We start from the raw sequence: 21,416 nt of genomic DNA on the forward strand, positions 1-21,416 counted from the left end.
TTCTTCTGAGCTTGTTTTCCAAGTTTAAGTTGCTACAATTGAACAAAATCCTAAACTAAAACCTTGTAAGCTAAATGTGTCCTTCACAGGTCTTTGCAACTAGAAAATGCTCTTATCCTCACTCTTAATATTAAGGAACAATATTTTAGCCTATTGGCAAGCTTACTTGTTAGCGTAGCCAACCTAGTTAGCAAGCTAACTCGCTAACCGTGCAGTAGCCTACAAGGTTTTTGTTGAGCGTTACTGAGGAATTGTACTAACAATTCTAACAATTTAGAAAACTAGCTTAGCTCTGAAGAAGCACGTAGGCATAAGGCTTGTTCGAGATGAACTGCGCCTCGCCTGGAAAGTGGACGAGAGCAGGCGGTCGCAGTGGGGAGGCGGTGACAAAAGGGTGCGGTGAAGTCGGACAGTTTCCCGACAGTTTCCAGCAGCCTTCAGTCCATACAGGAAGTCACAGACACACTAACATCCTGTCTGGAATGATGTCAATTCATTAAAAAAGTGATCAGACCCATAGATCGTTTTTTTCTCAGTCTCCAGTTGTTTTAATTATGATAGATTAAACTATTAAAAAGCTTTACAGGTGATCTGTAGTTTATGTTCATGGTTTATCCTCCATTTGACATGAATTCTCCTGCAATCCTCACATCCCACTGACCACAAGTCTCTGACCATCTGAACCAATCAGCTGTTAGATCAGGTGAGAGCCAGGCGGTGCAGTCGGTGGAGAGCAACTGCAGCGCCTGGCTCTAAAAACTGCAGCCGCCTCGCTTTCGTGGTTTTATCGCCGTCCACTTTTGTAATACGTCAGAGCAAGTCGGGATGAAGTCGGACACAAAACTAACCGGCATGCATTGAGCGTCGATCGTCGGTGATAGAATCTGCACAGGCCTGGCTCATCTCGAACGAACCTATTTTTAAAGAAGTGCAGGGGCAGCACACTGATGATGTCAGAGGGCTGTGATTGGTTGATTGCAGTGTTGGTCCAGGTGTGCAGTGTGGGATATTGATCCAGGTGCATGCCCCACAAATTTGCATCTATTGTGCTTCTTTGCGTTAAATTTGTAATCTCACCACGCGAAACGCTCGCATCAAGTTCGGTGTGAACACACCAATGGGGATGGTGGAGGGAAGATGTTGTCACCAGGCTAGCTGTTTTCCCCTGTTTCCAGTCTTTACGCTAAGCTAAGCTAAGCTAAACATCACCTGGCTGTAGCTTCATATCTTTCATACAGACATGAGAGTGGTATCCAATTTTTGATCTCACCAAGAAAGAAAATAGGTTTATTTCCCAAGGTGTCAAATCATTCCTTTAAACAAGCTAACATTTTGTGTAGGACACATTACATGAGTACTTTTGTGGAACATTTTTTCACATTTGATTTCTGTAAGTCCTTTTTTTTTTTAACATGTAACCTCAGTGCCCATCTACAGAGTTATGGGCCTGAGTCAATGTGAATCGGTCTACATTGCTTTTAAAATAGTTTTACTGTTTGACACCACCGCTCGTCTCCACACCAATTTATGGACATGCAGTTGCAGTCAGAATCTGCGGGCATATCTTGTCCACATTTGCATATTTTTTTGGCGTTGTGTGCTACAGTTTAACTCGGAGGAGAAGTGTTTCTATATCCATGCTGTTCTTTATGTTCCAGTGTTTTATGAGAGGAGAGAGAGCAGTCACAATTTTGTTTGCCTTTGGTGGAGAAATGTCTTGTGTCGTGGCTGTGGGTAGAAATAACAGAAGGCCTCTTATGGGTTTTGCAATGTGACATGAGAAAAATTTGATAGCATAAAAAGGTTTGTGGTTAGCTTAAAACTATTTTGAATTGTTAGATATATCAATAATGAGGATAAATATAATGCCAAATATTCAGTATTTGTACAGAAATATACATATATAAATATATAATATATGCCTAATTTAAATGGAACTATTTTCCGCTCTTGACCATGTTTTCGTTGTTTACCGTTCCTTTGTCGACATTATTTTATAAGATCTTCAGATAGCATGCAGGATAGTGAAACTGAATGTATTATTTAGTGTTTCATTGCTGTTCAGTATTACAGCATTCTACAGATCAATTTGTGTTTGTAAGATTAATTTAAGATGACTATTTCATTTCTAGATTTGTCTACCTATAAAATGAATTGTAAACTTTCTTTTCTAAATGCAAGGTTTTGAAATGGTTTCAACAATTTATATCATTTTATTATTTTTCCTGCTTTATCAACGTGGCTCAGTATGTTTTGCCTCTTCTAAGTACTGCTATCAACCATCTGTTGTAAATAATTATGCAAATTAAACTTTTTGAAGAAAACAGCATGGTTGTGAGAGAGCGCATTCATTTCGTCTCCATGAGTACCGGGAGTTTTTGGAGAAGTATCAGCGATGCAGCTGTACCATCAAGTAGACCAGTCATGTGTTAGCTCAAAGGCAGGGTTATTTATAGAGAGTTACTAAAACCCAGATAAAGCGTTGTTTCTCCTCTGGAGTAATGCTCTGCAGGTTTATATAACCATAAATGGGAAGATGCTTGTTGAGAGGTAATCTGAGTTAAGTGTCTTAACAATACTGGCTTTCAGTTACAACTGGGATGATTTGAATAAATTAAGTGACTTAATTAGTTAGTGACAGAACAGTTATGAAGAACTACTGTACATGACGTCTCTCTGGTCTGCCTGGTGCTCCTGCTGTGGACCATTGGCACAGCAGACATGTTGGCCTGCTGTCAGTTGTTCTCCACTCTTTTAAAGTCAGAAACAGGAAGCCAGTTTCCTGTTTCCTCGTCTACATCCTGTCTGTCTTGGGGCCATAGAACAACTGCTGTCTCTTCATAGACCTTACATTTGCGCCCCACTACAGCCCACCTGCAATTTCACTTTATGCTCTCTTTGCTCCCATTGTGTGTCCTTTACATGTGACTTAAGTTTTATACCTTTCAACATATGAACTTCAGCACCCCACATGCAGATTTCTCTTCACTGAGCAAGATTGAGAATGTTGTGACCAAAGACTCGATCAAGTAAGTAGTAAGCAAACTAAACACAGCACATGAGGAGCCCCTCTGTGAGGAGTCTGGAGTGGATCCTCGTATAGTGCTTCAGCAGCATTGGGACCAGGTGTGTCTCAGCTGTACTGTTGAAACAGCCCTGCCCAGCAGTCACTTCTCGTGGCAGCTAAAATATTGACTCGGCATCAGGAGCAGAACTTTGATTTCAAAATACAACCATGTTTTTTTTATAATTTAGACGTGTCTCCTTCATGACATGGACAGTTGCAGCAAATATTTACAAAGCAAAACAGTGAAAAGTGATAAATTATTATAAAACAAGAGTCCTGGAGATTTTTAATATGAAGTTGTCATAGGCAGAAAAACAAAGTTTGCGCAAAAACTATAAAGGTGGTGCAATAAAGCAGATGTGTAAGGTGAGGAATAAAATGTTTTCTTCACAAATTGTGTAAAATTAGCTCTTTAAAAATATCTTTTGTACCTTTAGAGACCTTTCCATTATGGAGCTCAAGATCTGAAAAATGTATCTCCTCATGAAATGTTTACATTAGAAGCTTAAGTCTCCACTATAACAGACAAGTTACCACTGAAAGATTTTACACAGGTTTGGATATTCTTTTTAGTTTAAGTTATTTTTACTTACATTCTCCCCATTCATTCTCTATGTAATTTGCTACTTATTGTTATTATTATATGCAAACACCACTCATACTTCCATACCTTCAGAATTACACACACTAGTGCAGATTATCCTGTTTTCTTTCCTTTTTTTTAACATTATCTTTTTAATGTAACGCCAGTTTTTGGGCTCTAAAGAGTTGAGGGGTTCAATGCTGCCTTCTGAAAAAAGTGCAGGCGACATGTCCACTGCGGCCACTCCCTCCATAGCACAGCAGGAAAAGCACAGGTGAGATTAGTAACATAAATCACGTAGCTGCATGTGTGACTAGTTTTGCCGGTTTCAGAGCACTGCTGTCACCTCACCTCATCCATAATTATTCCTGCTACGACAAGTCAAAATGTCCGCTGTGAAAAAGTTTGATTAGAACAAGAAAACTCAAACAGAGAACACTCTTACTGCTACTAAACAGATGGAGCTTAAATTCAGTGTCACAGTGACTAACGTCATCTTACCTTTAACTCTCTCGCAGGTGATTTTAATTCCTCAGGTCCTCATTGTGTGCACATCCACCGAGGGCTAATCAGCATGAGTGAAAACACCTCTGTGGGCGGACCACAGGTGTGCTGAATATCATCTGGTCGTGGGATCAGAGCAGCTTCCGTGGTTATAATGATTTCTCATCCACAGCAGCATCTGTTTTTGCACATCTTCAAAATATAAGCTCACAACACAACACTCCACGCAGGTTTTAATTAAAGAAGTGGTCTTTATTACAGCAAAGAAGCCAAACATTACAGACAAGAATAATTATGAACCATGAATATCAATTCTATACTCAGACTGGCCTCTCGTCCAGACGCCTGCTTCACTCACCACTCCTCAGGGCCTGCACTTCAGATTTATTAAGGAGGAATTTGGGCATCGTAACAGGATTAGCTCCTTGGTTTTCCCTTTAAGTGTGACGTTAAGACGACTGACCTACTGTTCAAACATTCGTCAATCATTCCTCTCTCTGCATGCTATAGAGACGGCCATCGGTTTCATCCCACTGGCTGTGTTAACGTAGTGTTATGGCCTCTGGGTTTTCTCGTATTTCTTTGGGTCAGACCAAAAATCTGCAGAAATAAATTGAAAATCGATGGTCCGCCGGCAGAATAAAGTTCTGTATATTCAGCGGACACTATAATGCTTTTTTTTTAAACAATATCTGTCAAAATTTGAAGCTGAGTCCTCCAGGAGTACAATCTCTGACTTTATATCTACAACAGAACAAATGTTCTGACATTGCATCCATCGTCTCTACTGTTCGCCCAACAGTAGAGCCTCTTAGAGTTCCTCATGAGAGCCTATTTACAATAACATCCTTTAACAGTAGAGCCGGGCTACTCTCGTCCCAACCGAGTGGAACCTCTGACGTTATATTTACAATAATTTTTTTTCTGAATCAGTTTGTGCACAACAGAAACACATCCGGTAAAGCCTCACAAAGAATTCATGAAGCACTCTGATTAATAAAACACGCTGAGTCATGGTCCGAAAAGGTGTCCAAAACATTGATCGTCCATGAGAACGCATTCAACAAAGCCCTGGTAGCGATCTAAGATGCTGTCAAAATGCTTGTATCCACGAGGAAATTCAAATGATTAGGCACAATAAATGTTTTTTGTTGTTGTTGTTGTTTTCACAGTCCTGCATGTTTCACTCACTAAGCCTGTTTGCATCACCGAGTCTGTGTGTATTCAGGGATAATGGTGAGCAGGATATGAGGATGAAGATAAACAGCTTATCCCGACTAAGACCTTAAGAGGGATAGGAGCTATTATCCAAAATACTCTGTGCATATAAATGCACTCATGTTCTACTGACCACAAACAGAGCGATGGGCTTTTACACAAAGAAACCACAGTAACATCACAGAGAGTTTCATTAAGTGAAAACAAGACAATACTACTGAGTTCCACCTAAATACTGAAAAACTACTTCTAATGCTTTAATATACAGCGTGGATCAGGGCTTCTTAAACTCTTCTTCACGGGCCCAAATTGAGCAGACGACGCCTCTCACCTCGGGACCCATTATGGGCTCATTAAATCACACTAACACTCTCAATGCTCCGGAGGAAATAGACTCGCAGCCCATTCTGCGCCCCCCCGACCCGCAGTTTAAGAAGCGCTGGCTGGTAGAGTAAACATGGAATGAAGAATGATTGTTCTTACAAGCAATGCAAGTAAACAAACAATAAATACAAACAATGTGCTTTATCCATATAGACATATTTACACAAAGTCTTTGGCTTATGAAGAAACATCAGCTACAAAATCATAATAAAAAGTGTTGGCCGCCAGTGCACGAGACGAACCAGGCCTGGGGTCAGGTCACTTCCAATTCCATTCAAACCAGAAATGGAAAACTGTGAGCAGTTATTGTCAGTCTTCTCTACGAGTAAATACGCCAAAATCTGTTGGAGTTTGGACATAAATGATCCCATTTGTGAGTTGGCTGAATTGAAAGTGCATTGGGCCCAGCCCTGAAACAAACATGATTATGTTAATGTCACACAGGTGAACAAAGTCTTAAAGAGTAGCTAAACCCCAGAGTGTTGGCTGAAATTTATGAAAATGCCTCCCAAATGTGACAACGTGGGGGGCTGGGAGAGGCGGCAAGAACACGCTCAGTCGATAGCAGAATTAATTTAGACCTGAATCCATCAACAACACTACGAAAAAACCCATGTACATTGGGTCTCAGCTGAAAAAGGTGGTTTAGGGGTTTAGTTACTTTTTAAAGTGTTTTAATTTCTCTGATTTGGGTTACAAAGAAGACTTCAAACTTCTGTCCTGCTGATCAGTGGTTCCCAGCTGGTGGGTTGCGGGCCCATTTTAAATGGACCGCATGTGTCTCATGACCATGTCAATTTTGTAAGTACAGTAAACTTCCAGCATGGAGCTTTTATTTTGAAATGCCGTTTCCTGCTGTAGAGTGAGTGACTCAACAGAGGCAGCAAACTAGCCCGACGTCAGGCCAAAGCCAAGTCTGACGCTGAATGTGGCACCTCAAGCTACTGACCAAGGAGAAACCTGGACCAGCTGGGAACCACTGGCGTAGATCAACAAACAATGCAACAAATTAACTCTGCAGCAACTGCAGAAAACAAACAATGATACATATCACACTTTTTTGAACGTATATGTCTAAGTGAAAATCCTACACTTAACATTTTTCAAGTTGCCACTTCATGATTTCAAAAATAAAAAACTAAAAGCCTAGTACTCCCCGTGTAAACTCGCTGCTTTTGTCTCATTGTCAGTCTCCTTTCTAAGACTCTACTTTATCTAATTAGCAAACGTACACTGACAGTTAGGGTGTTTTCTATGTCTATTGTGTGTAACCAATGAGAAACAGGTTCAGAGTGGCCTGTTTAGTACTTAAATACATAATAATGTTCTGACTGGAATAAGCAGAAACATAAGATGGAGATGCCGCTGATGCATGGAGTAAAAAAACAGAAGCATTCACAGAGTTTGGCCGGGCTGTAACTTGAAGTTTGTCGGCTGCAGATATTCAGACATCACCGTGATGAGATGCCCAACGCTGTAAAGTAACTCAGGAATCAGCATGAGAGCAGGAATGTGGGGCCACTTGAGACTTGCAGTTCTTCAGAAGCTGTGGCTGCAGCTTGCCAGGTGGGAGGGAGACATCTACAGTGCACATGGAGTACTGCAGCTGAAACAGCATGAGGCATCAAGTCCAGGTGTGAGGAGGCGTAACATTTAAACGGGGCCCGGCACATACAGGGGCCCCGCTGGCACTCAAAAAGCTGTACAATAAGCGTTAAGGAGTAAAAGGAGTAACACCTCCCCCTCTGCTGCACTCCCAGCAGCTCCTTCTGGTTAAAGTCTGAATGTTTCCCTTTGTCATGATACTTTACAACACGGTACAAGGAGCCGGTTTCGCTTGTGCCATTTGTAGGGACGCAAAATGGGTGCTACAGAACGGCCACCACAGAGGGGAGTCGGGACCAAGCGAAAGCGAAGGATCAAACACGCGGGAAGTGAAAAGATGTTTTGCTCTTCTTCACCTCCTCCTCCTCCTCTTCTCTCCTTTGTTTAGGAGGACTCGATGAACTCCAGTGCCAGGTCGTAGCAGAAGCGATACTGTTCCTGTGGACAGACACAGACAGATGTACTGAGGTTAATGTCTGGGTGGTAACATGTTTGTTTTTTGGGATACTCAGACAAAGTTTGATATGTTGCTTTTTTTGTACGGGGTTCTCACACCTTTTTCAACATCAGGGACATTTCAAGCACTTTCCAGGACTAGTTTCCTCAAATTCAAGGACCTCACACGGCTTACTATGAGCCACGGATCAAGGCTAATTATTGTTTCAACAAACATGCAATGGCAAAAAAAAAAAAATACAGCAAAGTATCAGTGATGGTAATGTTTAAAAACGTACTAATGCACTGCTCATTTGGTTCCGCAAAACCTCACCTCATTGAATTTCTGACTTGCCGCAGGTCAGTTTGTTTACACTGAAGTTAGCTTGCTACAAAGGCTGCAGCGCCAACAGTGCACATAAAATGGCCGCCACTCTGACAATCCCACTACAGTTGGCTGATTTGAATGTGAATCTGAGTTCTACTCTTCTTCTATTTCTATGTTCTATGATCTAACTCTCATTGTGATTCAGTGACTCAGTGCCATATTAAATATGCCCTCAGTGCTGATGTGAGTGGGCATGTTTGCTCAAAAGATCTGTGTTCTGTCTCATAGTGACGCCTCACATTTAAATAATCGCCACCGACTCGGAACATATGATGAGACATACGGGTTAGAGCTGCCTGTGGGCAAAAAGAACATGAGAGACTGTTCTTGATTAAAAGCTGTTTGACAGCATGTGAAATTACTTTACTTCAACTAACTGTTGTCTCTTATCTCTGTTCTGTGTGTATATCTCACTCACTGGAGTTGCAGTGCTGGAATGCACAGATCTGATTGGCTGAGTAGCGTTACGTGAGATGATTTAACACACGCAACTGATCGGATTCTGTGTGAACTCTGTTTATAAAACCAAACCAAACATTCATGCTCTCCTCCTTCTCTTCTCTTCTCGTCTATCTTTCTCTCCAACTCACCGGAGTATCCACCATGTTGGGTTTGCTGTTCCTCAAGGTCTTCACGGCGTGGAAGACATCGACCACACTCTGTCTCTTGGCCATCTCACACACAATGCTGCTGGCACATAGAACTCCACAGCGCCCACCTCCGTTTCTGTAAACACACACAGACAATAGTACAGAAGTGTGTCACGACAAAGTTTTGCCTCTCTCACAGTGTTCACGGCACTGATTTGATGACACATCATCCTGTCATTGTCAGTGACTGTTTCATCAGACAAAAAGGCATGCTGGTGACAGAGAAGCGTCTCTGTGAGTGAGTGAGTTTCATGAGTCACTGACACATTCTATAATAATCACCAAATGGTGCCATGATAACTGGTATCAACCAGTCCTTACTAGATTAGATGTTTAAGGCAGATACGGTAAGATTTTGTGGATTATTTTCATCTGCACTTGAACAAATTAACAGATAATTTTTCACTTGTGTTGTTGCTTTTCATTGTCACATGCTATAATAAAAGATGTGTAGGTATGTTTGGTGTGAACTCACAGGCAGTGCACGATGGTTCTTCCCTCTCCCTCCTCTCCCTCACGCTGCCACTGGTCCACCTGCAGGATCAGTTTGAGGAAGGAGCGTTTGGAGGCAGGCACTTCTCTGTGTCCCGCCCACCCCAGGTACTGGAACTGACGAACCATCAGGTAGCCTTCCTGAGGCTGGAACATCAGATAACACACACAGTTAGAGGAATGGTTTTTGATTGCCCAGCAGACCCAGGCTTTAAGAAAATCACTTGCACATAGTACAATATGAATGTACTAACCCTGGTGAGGTTGCAGACTCTGAAGAGTCTACTGATGACATCACAGTCCATTGAGCAGGACATACATTCCACCTGGACCGGACCGTAACGCAGCATGCCCTCCTCTGGCCAGTACTGAGGACAACCCTGCACAGAGACGGTGACAGCATTTAGATACAGTATACGCACAGAAGAACACTTTAACAAATTTGAGGCCTTGGTGAGCAAAGCACAGTCTTCTACCCTTGTACACAGTAGCATTCTGTTCATACTGTGTGTGCTGACTTTGGTGTGAAGATGATGTCGAGGCTGGACCGACAGTTCAAGTCAATATTAGCCTTTTAATACAAATCTGCAGCAACTGAGAGGCAGGTTGGTCTTCTTCAGCATAGTTTGTTTTACTTACTGTACTGCATTTAATGCAGGAGATATTTTAGATGCTAGTGCCTGTGTACAGTAAACGTATGTTTACAGGACAATAAAGTTAATCATTATTCAGAAAACATCTGACAAGGACTATAATTTGCAAATACTCTAAACACTTCATTGATTTATTTGAAATCTGTTTATGTTTTTTTTCTTGTTAGTAAAACTTCTTAGTCTGGAACTCTTGTTCAGTTATGCAATCTTAATTTTTATCCTTTTCTTCTTATGTATGATTGTTGTTATTTAATAGCGGAGGTATCTTTGTGAGCCATTTTTGGATTCTAACCTCTCCTGCACAATGTTTTAACTTATAATTACCTTTTCCTGTATTTTCTATACATGCATGTGCAAATAACTAAACTTAAACTTAAGTTTATACTACTATATTTATTGATGTTATTTGGTAAAAGCTTCATATCTTTAAAATACAGTATTATCCTCTCAGGAACTAAGAAAAACAGCAACAGAGCTTTGACATAATGAAATCATTCAAGGAATACTATGCAGGATTTTCCTAAAAGAACTGAGTATAGACTCATACAGAAGCAATCTCTCTCAATTCATCACTTATAACTCACTAGAAGTGTGTGGCAGTGTATTTATCTGCAGAGACTCGGCCTGTATTTTATTAATTTCTTTTTATTTTCGCTGTGTTCGTACGTTCCTGTACACAAGTGATGTCGGGACTTATGTAAGGGATAATGTATAATGAGCCAGTGAATAGGCGGAGGGGTTCTATTCCCCTGAAGGGAGTTGTTTTCACTGGCTTATTATACATTATCCCGCTTATTACACGGCTAATTATCAGTTAAATAAATAAATTGACACAGAATATTGATTAATTATACAATTTTTATTGATTTATAAATTAAATCGGGAGGAGAGAAAAAAAAAAAACTGTCGGCAACGGCTGAATCTGTGCTACAATAGCTATAGGGAATCAAGAGAAAATGAAAAGCAGCGTCCCTAGCAACGCTGGGCTACATAGCAACAGTCATTACACAGTAATATCAAACCTCCGAATGCCGCGACTGACCAATCAGAATACAGCATTTAATAGAGCCGTGTAATAAAAAAAAGGTAGCGACCAGGTGGTAGACCATACGCAGAAAGAGGACGCTACGATAACTGAAGACAAAGTGCTGAACCCTCCCCCTGCAAATATAGCTAGGCCAGGGGGCGGCAACCTTTACTATCAAAAGAGTCATTTTTGACCAAAAATAATTTTTTAAAGATCTCTGGAGCAGCAAAACATATTAAGCCTCATAATGAAGGTAACATTCATTCATTCATCTTCTAACCGCTTCATCCTCTTGAGGGTCGCGGGGGGGCTGGAGCCTATCCCAGCTGACATCGGGCGAGAGGCAGGGTACACCCTGGACAGGTCGCCAGACTATCACAGGGCTGACACATAGAGACAAACAACCATTCACGCTCACATTCACACCTACGGACAATTTAGAGTTACCAATTAACCTAGTCCCCAATCTGCATGTCTTTGGACTGTGGGAGGAAGCCGGAGTGCCCGGAGAGAACCCACGCTGACACAGGGAGAACATGCAAACTCCGCACAGAAGGGCTCCCACGCCCGGGATCGAACCGGCAACCCTCTTGCTGTGAGGCGAGAGTGCTAACCACCACACCACCGTGCCGCCCATGAAGGTAACACAGCCTGTTAAATCTAAATTAACCTCTCAACATTTCAAACAGGTGTAAATGAGCATTCATTAATATGTTTTACCACCAGGTGGCACTGCAGTGAGCTTTGCAGAGTTGACGGTGTAAGTAAGTTAAGTTTTTTGTCAAAGCTGAAGGGAACCACTGGAGAGGGACAAAAGACAAATGTGGTTCCAGAGCTGCAGGTTGCCTACCCCTGAGCTACGCGAAACTTTAGCGCACAAAGCTAAATCCAAAACCAGAGCGAGTTGGAGTTGGTTGTGTTTACAAACAGACCATTCCTGTGTAGTGTACCTTGAAGTTATGACACTAAGACAACGGAAAGGTGAATTACCTGAGCCAGGTCAATCTCATTCAGCATCACCAAGCTGGTACATCCATAGTCGTAAACCAGACGCCAGAAGTCTTTGACAGTGTTAGGCAAAGGATGCTGGGTAACGATGAATGCAGCAGGCTGTCTGTAGCTCTGCAGGAAACAGACAACAGAAATAATGTCAGAGCGTTACATGCACACAGTGGTGTCAGTCCACAGAGTTTTGCTTTTCATACACATCCCTCACATCTTTATCCTTGTTTTTATGACATCTCTCTCAGACATACTGTACACACATCAACACAGAAGGAGCAGAGTGGGACGATTTGTGGGTCAGCAAGCAACACAGGTGATGTGTGGTCACATGATCATGCAGTGGGCCTATCAGATGTGAGGGTGAGGAGCATGCGTTGCATATACAAACACACTGTATATCTACATCTATATCTGACAGGGTCAGTTCACGTCATGTTCAGTTAAAGTTCACGTTAAAAATGCCTCTAATGATAAATTTGTCGGTCACAAAATGGAGGAGAAAATCGACCGTGAGTCTTCTATTGATTTTATGAACTGACTGAACTGACAGTGAACTGAGCCCGACTCATCCTGAATGAGAATGTGCAGCCAGACGTGTGACATGGGTGTGAATGACTTTGGCGTCTTGTCATCATGAGGGGAATCTAATGTGAGGGGTCGGGGGAAGGTTTAGGGTTTAGGGCGTAAATGGCGTTTCTAAATATGAACCTGGTGGCAGAACGACACTGAAGCCATGAAACAAATCCAGTATTGGAAATTTGAAGTAAAATACCATTACCTGGAACTCCCCTGAGAGCTTGGTTAGAGAGAGGCCAAAAGGTAAGTGACTTAACTTTGAATGTAAACTTTAAAAATTGGAAAGTTTTACAGCAATTACAGTATTTTTTGTCCTCCAACAGCTTTGTTGGAGAGAAGCCAGGTTTCTGTCCACACCATGCACTTATTACATTTTGTGATTCAACCATGATTGTAACCTCACATACTCTATCTACAGCCCACCCTTTACTGTCTGTCCCTCTAACGTACAAAACACACCTGCTGATCAACACTACATTATAATTGTGTCAGACAGTGACCAAATCTCGCCATCTTACCTTAAATTTGAACCTACTTAATGACTTTGTTTTGAAGTCATGGTACATTGGCAACATGTTGTCAACTGTTGCCAATGTAAGCAATGTCCTGCAACAATGAGGCTGTTACAGGTTGGCTGTTGGCCAGAGAAGCTAGTGGTCTTTTCAGAACCTGGATTTGTCTCTAGCCTTCTGCTGCTAAAACCACAAACACAGCATCACACAAACAGGGAGGGGACTCTGTGTGTGTGTGTGTGTGTGTGTGTGTGTGTTGTCTGTATTAACATATGTGCATACATATCTAAATGTGCATGTGTTTGTCTTTATCATCAAGTGTGTATCATTTTCAACAGTTGTGTGACCGCAGTTTGGGACGACAGGCGTCACACGTCGTTTTTATTTTTACTTTTTCACACTGCATACATTCAAGACTCAAAGACTGCTTCCACATCGAAGAAGAACACACACAGTGTGAAATGTCCCAAACCACTCTTGCTTGATGTGTTGAAAATAACACAGCTTTACTGTGTGTGCACGTGAGTGTGATATACACTTACATCCATCAGAGCAGCGTTGATGTAGTTGCTGCTTTCTCCATCTATTGTGATGAGGAAGGGAAGGCATCTGTCAGGAGGAAGGCCGTCCATAAAGCGGTTCTTATCTTGGTTCCTAGGCAACAATGCAATGCTGCAGTCTTCAGGCTGAGGCTGAGGAGTCACAGAGTTTAACGTCTGGACAAAGAGAGAGATGTATACTGTGTAAGTTAGGCCATAAGCAGACTTTTTAAAGTCCCCCAAATTCCCTTCTGTGCAAAGTTAAAGGGAGACAGCACCTAAACTAAGAGTTCCAAAATGTTATTTCCTCGGCCTCAGAAAGTTTAATCAATATTTGTGAACATGAGCTACCCTCTCTACCCACAGAATGTTTGTTTTCTTTTTTATACCCCAATGAGCTTTATTCTCTTGTAGTGTTCTCAGTTCTGACACAGAAAATGTTCACATATACGCAGAACATTCCCCTGGCTGCTCTCAGTGTCATCTATAACAGTGATTCCCACCTGGTTTCAGCATAGTATTTGTGTTTGGCCATGTTGTTGAGCTAGCCTCTGTTAAGTAGCTGCCTGGTAGTCACTCACTCTACAGCAGGAAATGGCACTTCAAAATAAAAGCTCTGTGCCGTGAATTCATTTTACTCTTAAATAAAGTGCGTCTTTTACAAACTTGACACGTTTGTGAGTCACTTAGGGTCCATTCAGAATGGACCCGGATCCCACTTTTGGACCACGACCCACCAGTTAGGAACCACTGATCTGTAATATCTTTTATCAGTCATTGTCTATGAAGCAGCTCCAGACTTTATACCCTATGACATCACAAGTTTAAGTTTTACTGTAGGTCTCATTTTTTGAATTTGGAATTGAGTTGTCCATGTTCACTAATATTTTTGGACTGTCTTAGACCATGGTAATAGCGTATGAATTTGAAAAATGGGCATAGTTTCCCTTTAAGATTCAAAGCTGAGTCCCATTTAGATAGCAACAGATTCTAAAATCATATTCGAACTAGAATAACCTCCTCGCGATTATATGCTTCTATCAGTCAAGTTGCAGTTACAGTTTACATCCTGTCAACTGTCAAGACTCATACGTAGCCATGGCAGGTGACACTGCTTCAAATATGGATGTCGCCAACAAAGAAGCTACAAGTTCTAAAGCATGGATGCTTCACACACATCTTTAATCCAGCAGCAGAGAAGATCTATATAATCTGCATAGTTTCAAGATGGACACCCAGGATTAAAGTCACCGGTTCAGTATCTGACCAAATGTCTCTCCTTCTGTTCCTGAGATATGATGTTGAATAATGGCCAGAGAAGTGTTTTTGCAGATTATTATGATGTCACAGTGAAGGTGACCTTTGACCTTTTGAAAATATAGAAGTCATTATTTCATAATTTTATCCCTTTAGACATTTGTGTGAAATGTTGTCATATAGTCATAGTGACCTTGACCTTTGACCATAAAAATCGAATCCATTCATCATTGAGTTGAGGTGGATGTTTGTGCCAAATCTGAAGAAATTTCCTCAATGTGTTCTTGTGATAATGCATTTACGAGACGAGAATGAGACGGACAACCAACCCAAAAACATACTGCCTCCTGGCCACGGCTGTCACCGGCGCCACGGCTTAAAAACAGGTTTAAATAAAAAATGTTGTGTTGGTAGTACATTAAAGGCATCCTGTGGAGATTCTGACTGCTTGTAATGCTGTGAAACAATGTTTTTACAAGTGGGCCCCAATTGTGTTTGTATCTTGGCTGCATGTGTGACAGATATACGTTCCTGCTGTTCTTAAAGCTACTCTACTAATGATATTTGGTGGCGGTAGCACACCAAGATATATAGATATGCACCAGTAAAGCCACAGAAGAGGAAGACTGTTACCTGACTGTTAGCAGGAAAATAATGCAGGATTTTAAATACCTAAGAAACTGGCTCTGCGAATGTTTATGGAAAGAAAAATAGCTTCAATGTGTTCGTAAGGGCTCACAGACACACACAATGCATTTAGATATAATTGTTTGCAAAATACCAAACAGCTGAGAAGTGGATTATCCTGTCTTGAGACAATCATATTGACATCTCGATATTTGTTTTGTGTTGTAAAAACTCAGCGTCTAATGTATTTTAAGAAAGACTTTAGAGTGTCACTTAAAGGTATGAAGATGTACATTACAGTGAGGTTTACCTGGAACTCGTCCTTCAGATGTGACGAGTTGGTCTGCGAGTCAATGCGGATCAGCTCATAAAAAGCAGCTTTGAACTCGCAGACTGGTATGGCTGTTTCTCCACATAGACAAGCCTCTAGAATTGCATCATGGATGAATATGTACTGCTCCTGAAGACATATAATTCAAGACATGCACGTTATTATATACATTCACATCCTTCACTCTCAGATAAAAACATTGGAGAACAATAAAACACACACACAACGTGTCCCATTGATAACACAAGCAGCTGTGATGCCAAATGAAAGTGAGACGCATGCAGACGTGGTGAGCGAGTGAGTGAGTGATGACTGATGGGAGATGGAGCTGTGAATGAGACGAGATGACGACTGTCAAGTTTGGGTTTATTTCACTTGTGAGTCAGTTCACACAGGAAATTGTATTTTTGGATCTTTCAAGCAAATTACTGCAGCTTCACTTCACAGGACAGACAGAGAGTGAAGTGAAGGCTGCCTCAGTGAGTGTTCTTTGTTACGATGGATGACATAAACTGTTTTTGCTACTCTGCTACTAGTCTGACTCACAGGATGTCTACTGTGTGTATGAGGCTGCATTTGGCTGCCAATTTCGGACGGAAGTCTACTCCCATTCCACTATCTGTGTGTGTTAACATGTTCAAAATCCATGTAGTTACATGAAATTAGTCTTGCATATGTGGAATTTTTTTGCATGGATTTAAGAGAAAGAAAGAATTTAATGTGATCCCTCTGTAATCACCAACATTTTGATTAGTAACTCTTATTTAATTACATATTTTCTTCTCACTAACTGTAACTCATTACAATAACATTTATTTTGTACTTTAATTACTGTCAGTAGTTACATGTAACTAGTTACTCCCCAACACTGCTGATGGAGTCGGCAGTTGAGTGTGCTGAGATGCCATCAAAACATTTGGCTATACGACATACCTGTGGCATCTGATGACACTTTATGTTCCTGAATGCTTCCATTCACATAATAGGTGTTGAATAAGGTAGGAAAAAAAAGGTATCAAATGAAGCACTCTGTTGGTATTGGTATCACTTTAAGGTTACTGGTATTGTCACTGGTATCGTCATTGTTTTAAATGATACCCAGCCCTTGAGACTACACTGCTACAGACTAATATTTAGTACATTTTACAGTGTGCTGTCTTTATAGAAAACAGCGTTAGTAATTTCACGATTGAGATAAAAGATAAGATAAAAACATGAGTTGGGATGTTTAGAGGGGTAACTTCGTCTTAAATGTGTCTGATTGTTAATACCGCACATTTAATTGTTTACTGAGGATCACCTCAGCTCTGCTAAAACAGTGTGGGATGAAGGTGCTTCATTCAGGGTACCACATGCATTGCTGTTTGCCACAGTGTAATTCCTCATCCCACCACTGGATGATGCCAAAGTAGGATACTATCAAAATCCTTAAAAGGCAGCTTAAAATAACAAGAACTTCACTTCATTAAACTGTCTGTTTGCTGTGTTCATGTGATGAGATGACATGTTGATGAATGAGAGGCAGGTAGATGTGTTCACTTCAGCCTGCACCATGCTGACGGCTGAGTCTTACAGGGAGGGTTTCATTGAGTATATTCTAAGATGTGGATGCAGATGGAGGATGGGTAATGCAGTCACCTCAGTCTGTACCATGTTGATCCTCCTAGAGCGAAGAGCTTTCACACAGTTGTAGATGTCGACCACTCCTTCTCTCTCAGCCATGTCCAGCATGATGTCAATGACTATGAAACAGCCTGTGCGCCCTGCTCCGGCACTGCAGAGAGAAACAGAGAGAGAAGTCACTCTTTATGTCTATGATCCAGAGAGGAAGGCAAAGAGATGCTTGGCAGATTTTATGTATGTATTTTTCAGATGTTAGGGTGCAGATTAATCATGTGTTAGAGAATGTAGACATTTCTATACCTGCAGTGGACCACAATCGGCCCAGCAGAGGGTGGATTGGAGATCTTGACTCTGCGGATGAAGGAAAGTAGTCCCGTAGCGTGATATGGAACTCCGTGATCAGGCCAGCCTGTGAAGTGGAACTGCTTGACTTCCCGCACCTCGTTGAAACCACGCTGAGTAAAGACAAGAGGCATCTTAAGGTTACATTTCATCGTACCTGCCATTATGTATGTTCCCTCTTTGAACGGGTCAAACCAAGTGACAAATGAATTAGTGAGGAATTCGCCAATTATTTTAGGTACAAGCATTATAAATTCAAAGTATTGTTCAATACTGTTAATGATGCTGAACACAATCAAACAACACAGAGTTAAAATCACTCACCCTCTCCAGTGTAAATGTGCGAACCACGTATTCAGCAAGAGGTTCAACCTCCACAAATGTCACCTTGAAGTCTCCGTACACCTCTGCGTCATCTGGCCAATACTTGTAGCACTTGACCTGTTAAAAAACCACATTGAAGATTTAATCAAATACAAGATAATAATTATAATGCAACATGTTCAAAGATGTGGGTCAAGAGGCAGATGCAGCATCTCATGTAATAAGAACATATGATAATGCCCTGAATATTGCAGACTTCACAAATTAAACAGTAGGACAGCAGAGATGGGCCGCTAATTTCTCTGCACTACTCAGCTAATATGCATTTTATTCCATTAGCACAAGTTCAAGTGACATCAACACTATCAAAACATAAAACTTCGAAGAATATCTTTCTGGCTTACATGCTGAAGCTGCTCCCAAGTTGTACTTGACATCTAATTCATTATTTCTGACTTGTAATTTATTTTATCCAGCTATCCAGTTGTCAAAGAGGCTGAATAATCTTTCCAGAGGAAAATTTTGCTGCTCACAATCAATAGTCTTTTCTTTGTCTCATCAGAAATAAATCAGCTTCTCATTTGGGGATTATTACATTTGGATCTATTTCACCTGATACCCCCCGTAGGAGAAATAAAGAGCAAAACAATAAGCAGTTATTTTGCTGTGCTCAGAGGCTTCTCACAAGTTTCTCAACTCTGAGAACAGACAAAACACACAGAGTTGAGACTTGAGTTTGTTGACTGAGACAAATTTCTGAAATTGTGGAGGCTCATTTACGAGCCAGTCAAGTTTTATTTTAGATCCTACTGTTATCTCAAGAGCTGATTGTTTCAGACAAATAAAGATTACTGTAGTGAGCGAGAAAAAGAGAATTAAAATATTTTAAATTGGGATCAGGCTAAGACAAGAGAGAGGATATTTCTCAGGAGCTGAATTTAAGAAGTTTGACAAAATGATGTTATATCTAGCTCAGTTATGTCTAAAAGAAATACCCTTGACAAAGAAGAGATCTTATTGTGACTTTTTCTTGTCCTCTGTGTTTGCAATACAAAACATGACCATGTGCACCGGTAAAAACATCTTGCACAGTTGAGCCGCACAAAAGAGTACAGATGTGAGGAAAAGAGCAACTTACCCTTCCAACCTCCACCAGGTTGGTTACCATGACAATGCAGGCTGACTGTTCCTGCCACACCATCCTCCAGAAGTCATACACTGTCTCATGAACAGGACCTACGCACAGACACACATTCAGTACTTTGAGTTGTTACAATGTGAAGGGAAAATGGTCTTACAGTGGAAACTGCTTAAAGAGATCACGGTTACATGGGTCAGCCACTTAAAGCTGGGGATAGAATCACTCGTAAACAAATTCTTTTCAAATCATGCAGTTATAGTTATCAAATAATCTGCTTATAGTGTTAATTTTGGGTCTTTCTATATATGGCAGCATATAAAAAAACAACTTAAAACTATGGCGATGCTATTTTTGGAAAATAATGTATGCTTCTTGACGAGGAAACCAGTGCGATGCTAATTTTTGCGTAGATGCACAGAAAAAACGTCATTCCTGCAGCACTCTACAAAAACATGTCAAATAGATGGTAATCTTCATGAAAAATTATAATAACGTCCTGCTTATGGATTTGACGTGGACAGACGTGATCACTATAAGAGGTGTCCACTCTATCTGCAGTTATGAAGGATTTGTATTCTTAGGTGCACGTTGCAGTATCTTACCCTGAGTAGCGATGTAGTGACTTGGTCTCTGGTAGCCCTGAAAACAAAACATCACAACAACACAACTCAATATGTATAAAAACTGTATGCATCAAAATGTTGAAAACGTCTTATCACAGTTGAGACGTCCGCAGTGCAACTTTACAACTGTCAAAACTAATCTTTGGGTTTGTTTTCACCTGAGACAACAGAAACATTACAGAGCAGTTTTTAGTAAAGCTAACAGGAACATTTTGACAATATAATGAATGTGTTCGTCATTTCTGGGCTACATGTTGAGTTGCACTGCATATTATTTTTATTCAGGTATTAGACAAGTTGGTTGTCGTCTGTGGGATTTTACTCTCAATACTCGTACCTAACATTTCTAAACTATCAAAACAAAGCTGCAAAAAGTAAGGCTCTGCAAAAATCTACAGATGGCTCTGCAATGAGCAGGTGAAATGCTATGACAACCAGTGACTGGGATTTCCTGATGGCAATAAGACAAAAACAGGTGCTATGCATAAGCATCTTTACAGCACACAGTGGGATGTAAGGAAGACTGGCGGGAGGGCAGGATGGAGTCAAAGTGCAGCGGAGGCCCCAGCAACTCAGAATGTACGGACAACATGACTCGATGCATGTCATGACGAGTGTATGACTGGACGTTTAGGGTGTAAAAGGTCGAGGGGCATGAATCAAAGAATCCACAGTGATACTTACATCCCTGTACAGCCAAATCTATAGCCCAAGCCACAGGCAGAAAGAACGAGCGGAAGAAAGAAAGAAAGAAAGAAAGAAAGAAAGAAAGCACAACAATGTCAGTGAGTGTCAATCAGAAAAAGAAAAGCTGCATTGACATAATGGGAGTTTGAACAGGACATGCAGAAAAAAACATGATCTAAAACTTAGAATTAGGCTGAATAGAAAGGACACTTCCTGATGTCATTTGACCCCCTCACACTGAGGTCTGGAGCCCAGAGAAAGCTGGCTTATTTTTGACGCCAATCCAATGTAAACGACAGCCATCTAATCATAGCTGTACCAACAGAGATGAGCTAGATACACCAGGGAGTGTCCACTCTATTCAATCTAATTCTAGCTTAATGTGGGTGGTAGCATGCATGTAATAGTTTTAATGGAGGCTAATGATAATATAGAAGAACATGCTAAAAAATGTATTAGCATTTAAAAAGTACAACGTGAGAGACTAACATGCAAATGATTGGTGTAAAGGTGACAGCAGAGTGGAGATGTGGAGATGGACAAAAGATGAATGGATGGATGGATTTAGATGGAGGTATGGAGTGACAGGTGAATGGACAGACAGGACGACGATTCAAATGGATAGAAACAGATGGATGGACCTTAAGTGTAAAAACTCTCATACTCTCTTGTATAAAAAACAGTCTACATTTAGGAGGGAAAAAAATAGAGGAGAGGCTTTAAGTTGATGCTCTCTGAGTTTCATCCGTGGATGGACCAGTTAAGACTTGAATGGACTGAGGACCAAATACAGCGACTTAAAGGACCACGTCACCCACAAAAT

At 41.0% G+C, this 21,416-nt stretch overlaps 1 protein-coding gene across 1 annotated transcript in view; it reads right to left on the reverse strand.

Moving 5' to 3' along the window:
* Positions 1-4,385: 4,385 nt before the first annotated feature.
* ptprk (protein tyrosine phosphatase receptor type K) overlaps positions 4,386-21,416 on the reverse strand; it is a 160,313-nt gene continuing 143,282 nt past the window's right edge. The window contains exons 29-41 of the mRNA XM_049589242.1: positions 20,591-20,608; positions 19,886-19,922; positions 19,281-19,378; positions 18,143-18,259; positions 17,777-17,931; positions 17,492-17,627; positions 15,833-15,982; positions 13,642-13,815; positions 11,997-12,128; positions 9,581-9,706; positions 9,310-9,473; positions 8,775-8,910; positions 4,386-7,799 (exon numbers count right to left, since the gene is read on the reverse strand). Of these exons, the coding sequence (XP_049445199.1) occupies positions 7,746-7,799; positions 8,775-8,910; positions 9,310-9,473; positions 9,581-9,706; positions 11,997-12,128; positions 13,642-13,815; positions 15,833-15,982; positions 17,492-17,627; positions 17,777-17,931; positions 18,143-18,259; positions 19,281-19,378; positions 19,886-19,922; positions 20,591-20,608 (1,497 nt within the window). The 3' untranslated portion in view covers positions 4,386-7,745. The remainder of the gene's footprint in view (positions 7,800-8,774; positions 8,911-9,309; positions 9,474-9,580; positions 9,707-11,996; positions 12,129-13,641; positions 13,816-15,832; positions 15,983-17,491; positions 17,628-17,776; positions 17,932-18,142; positions 18,260-19,280; positions 19,379-19,885; positions 19,923-20,590; positions 20,609-21,416) is intronic.

This window comes from Epinephelus fuscoguttatus, linkage group LG11 (genome assembly GCF_011397635.1).
Source record: "Epinephelus fuscoguttatus linkage group LG11, E.fuscoguttatus.final_Chr_v1".
Lineage (NCBI taxonomy): Eukaryota > Metazoa > Chordata > Actinopteri > Perciformes > Serranidae > Epinephelus > Epinephelus fuscoguttatus.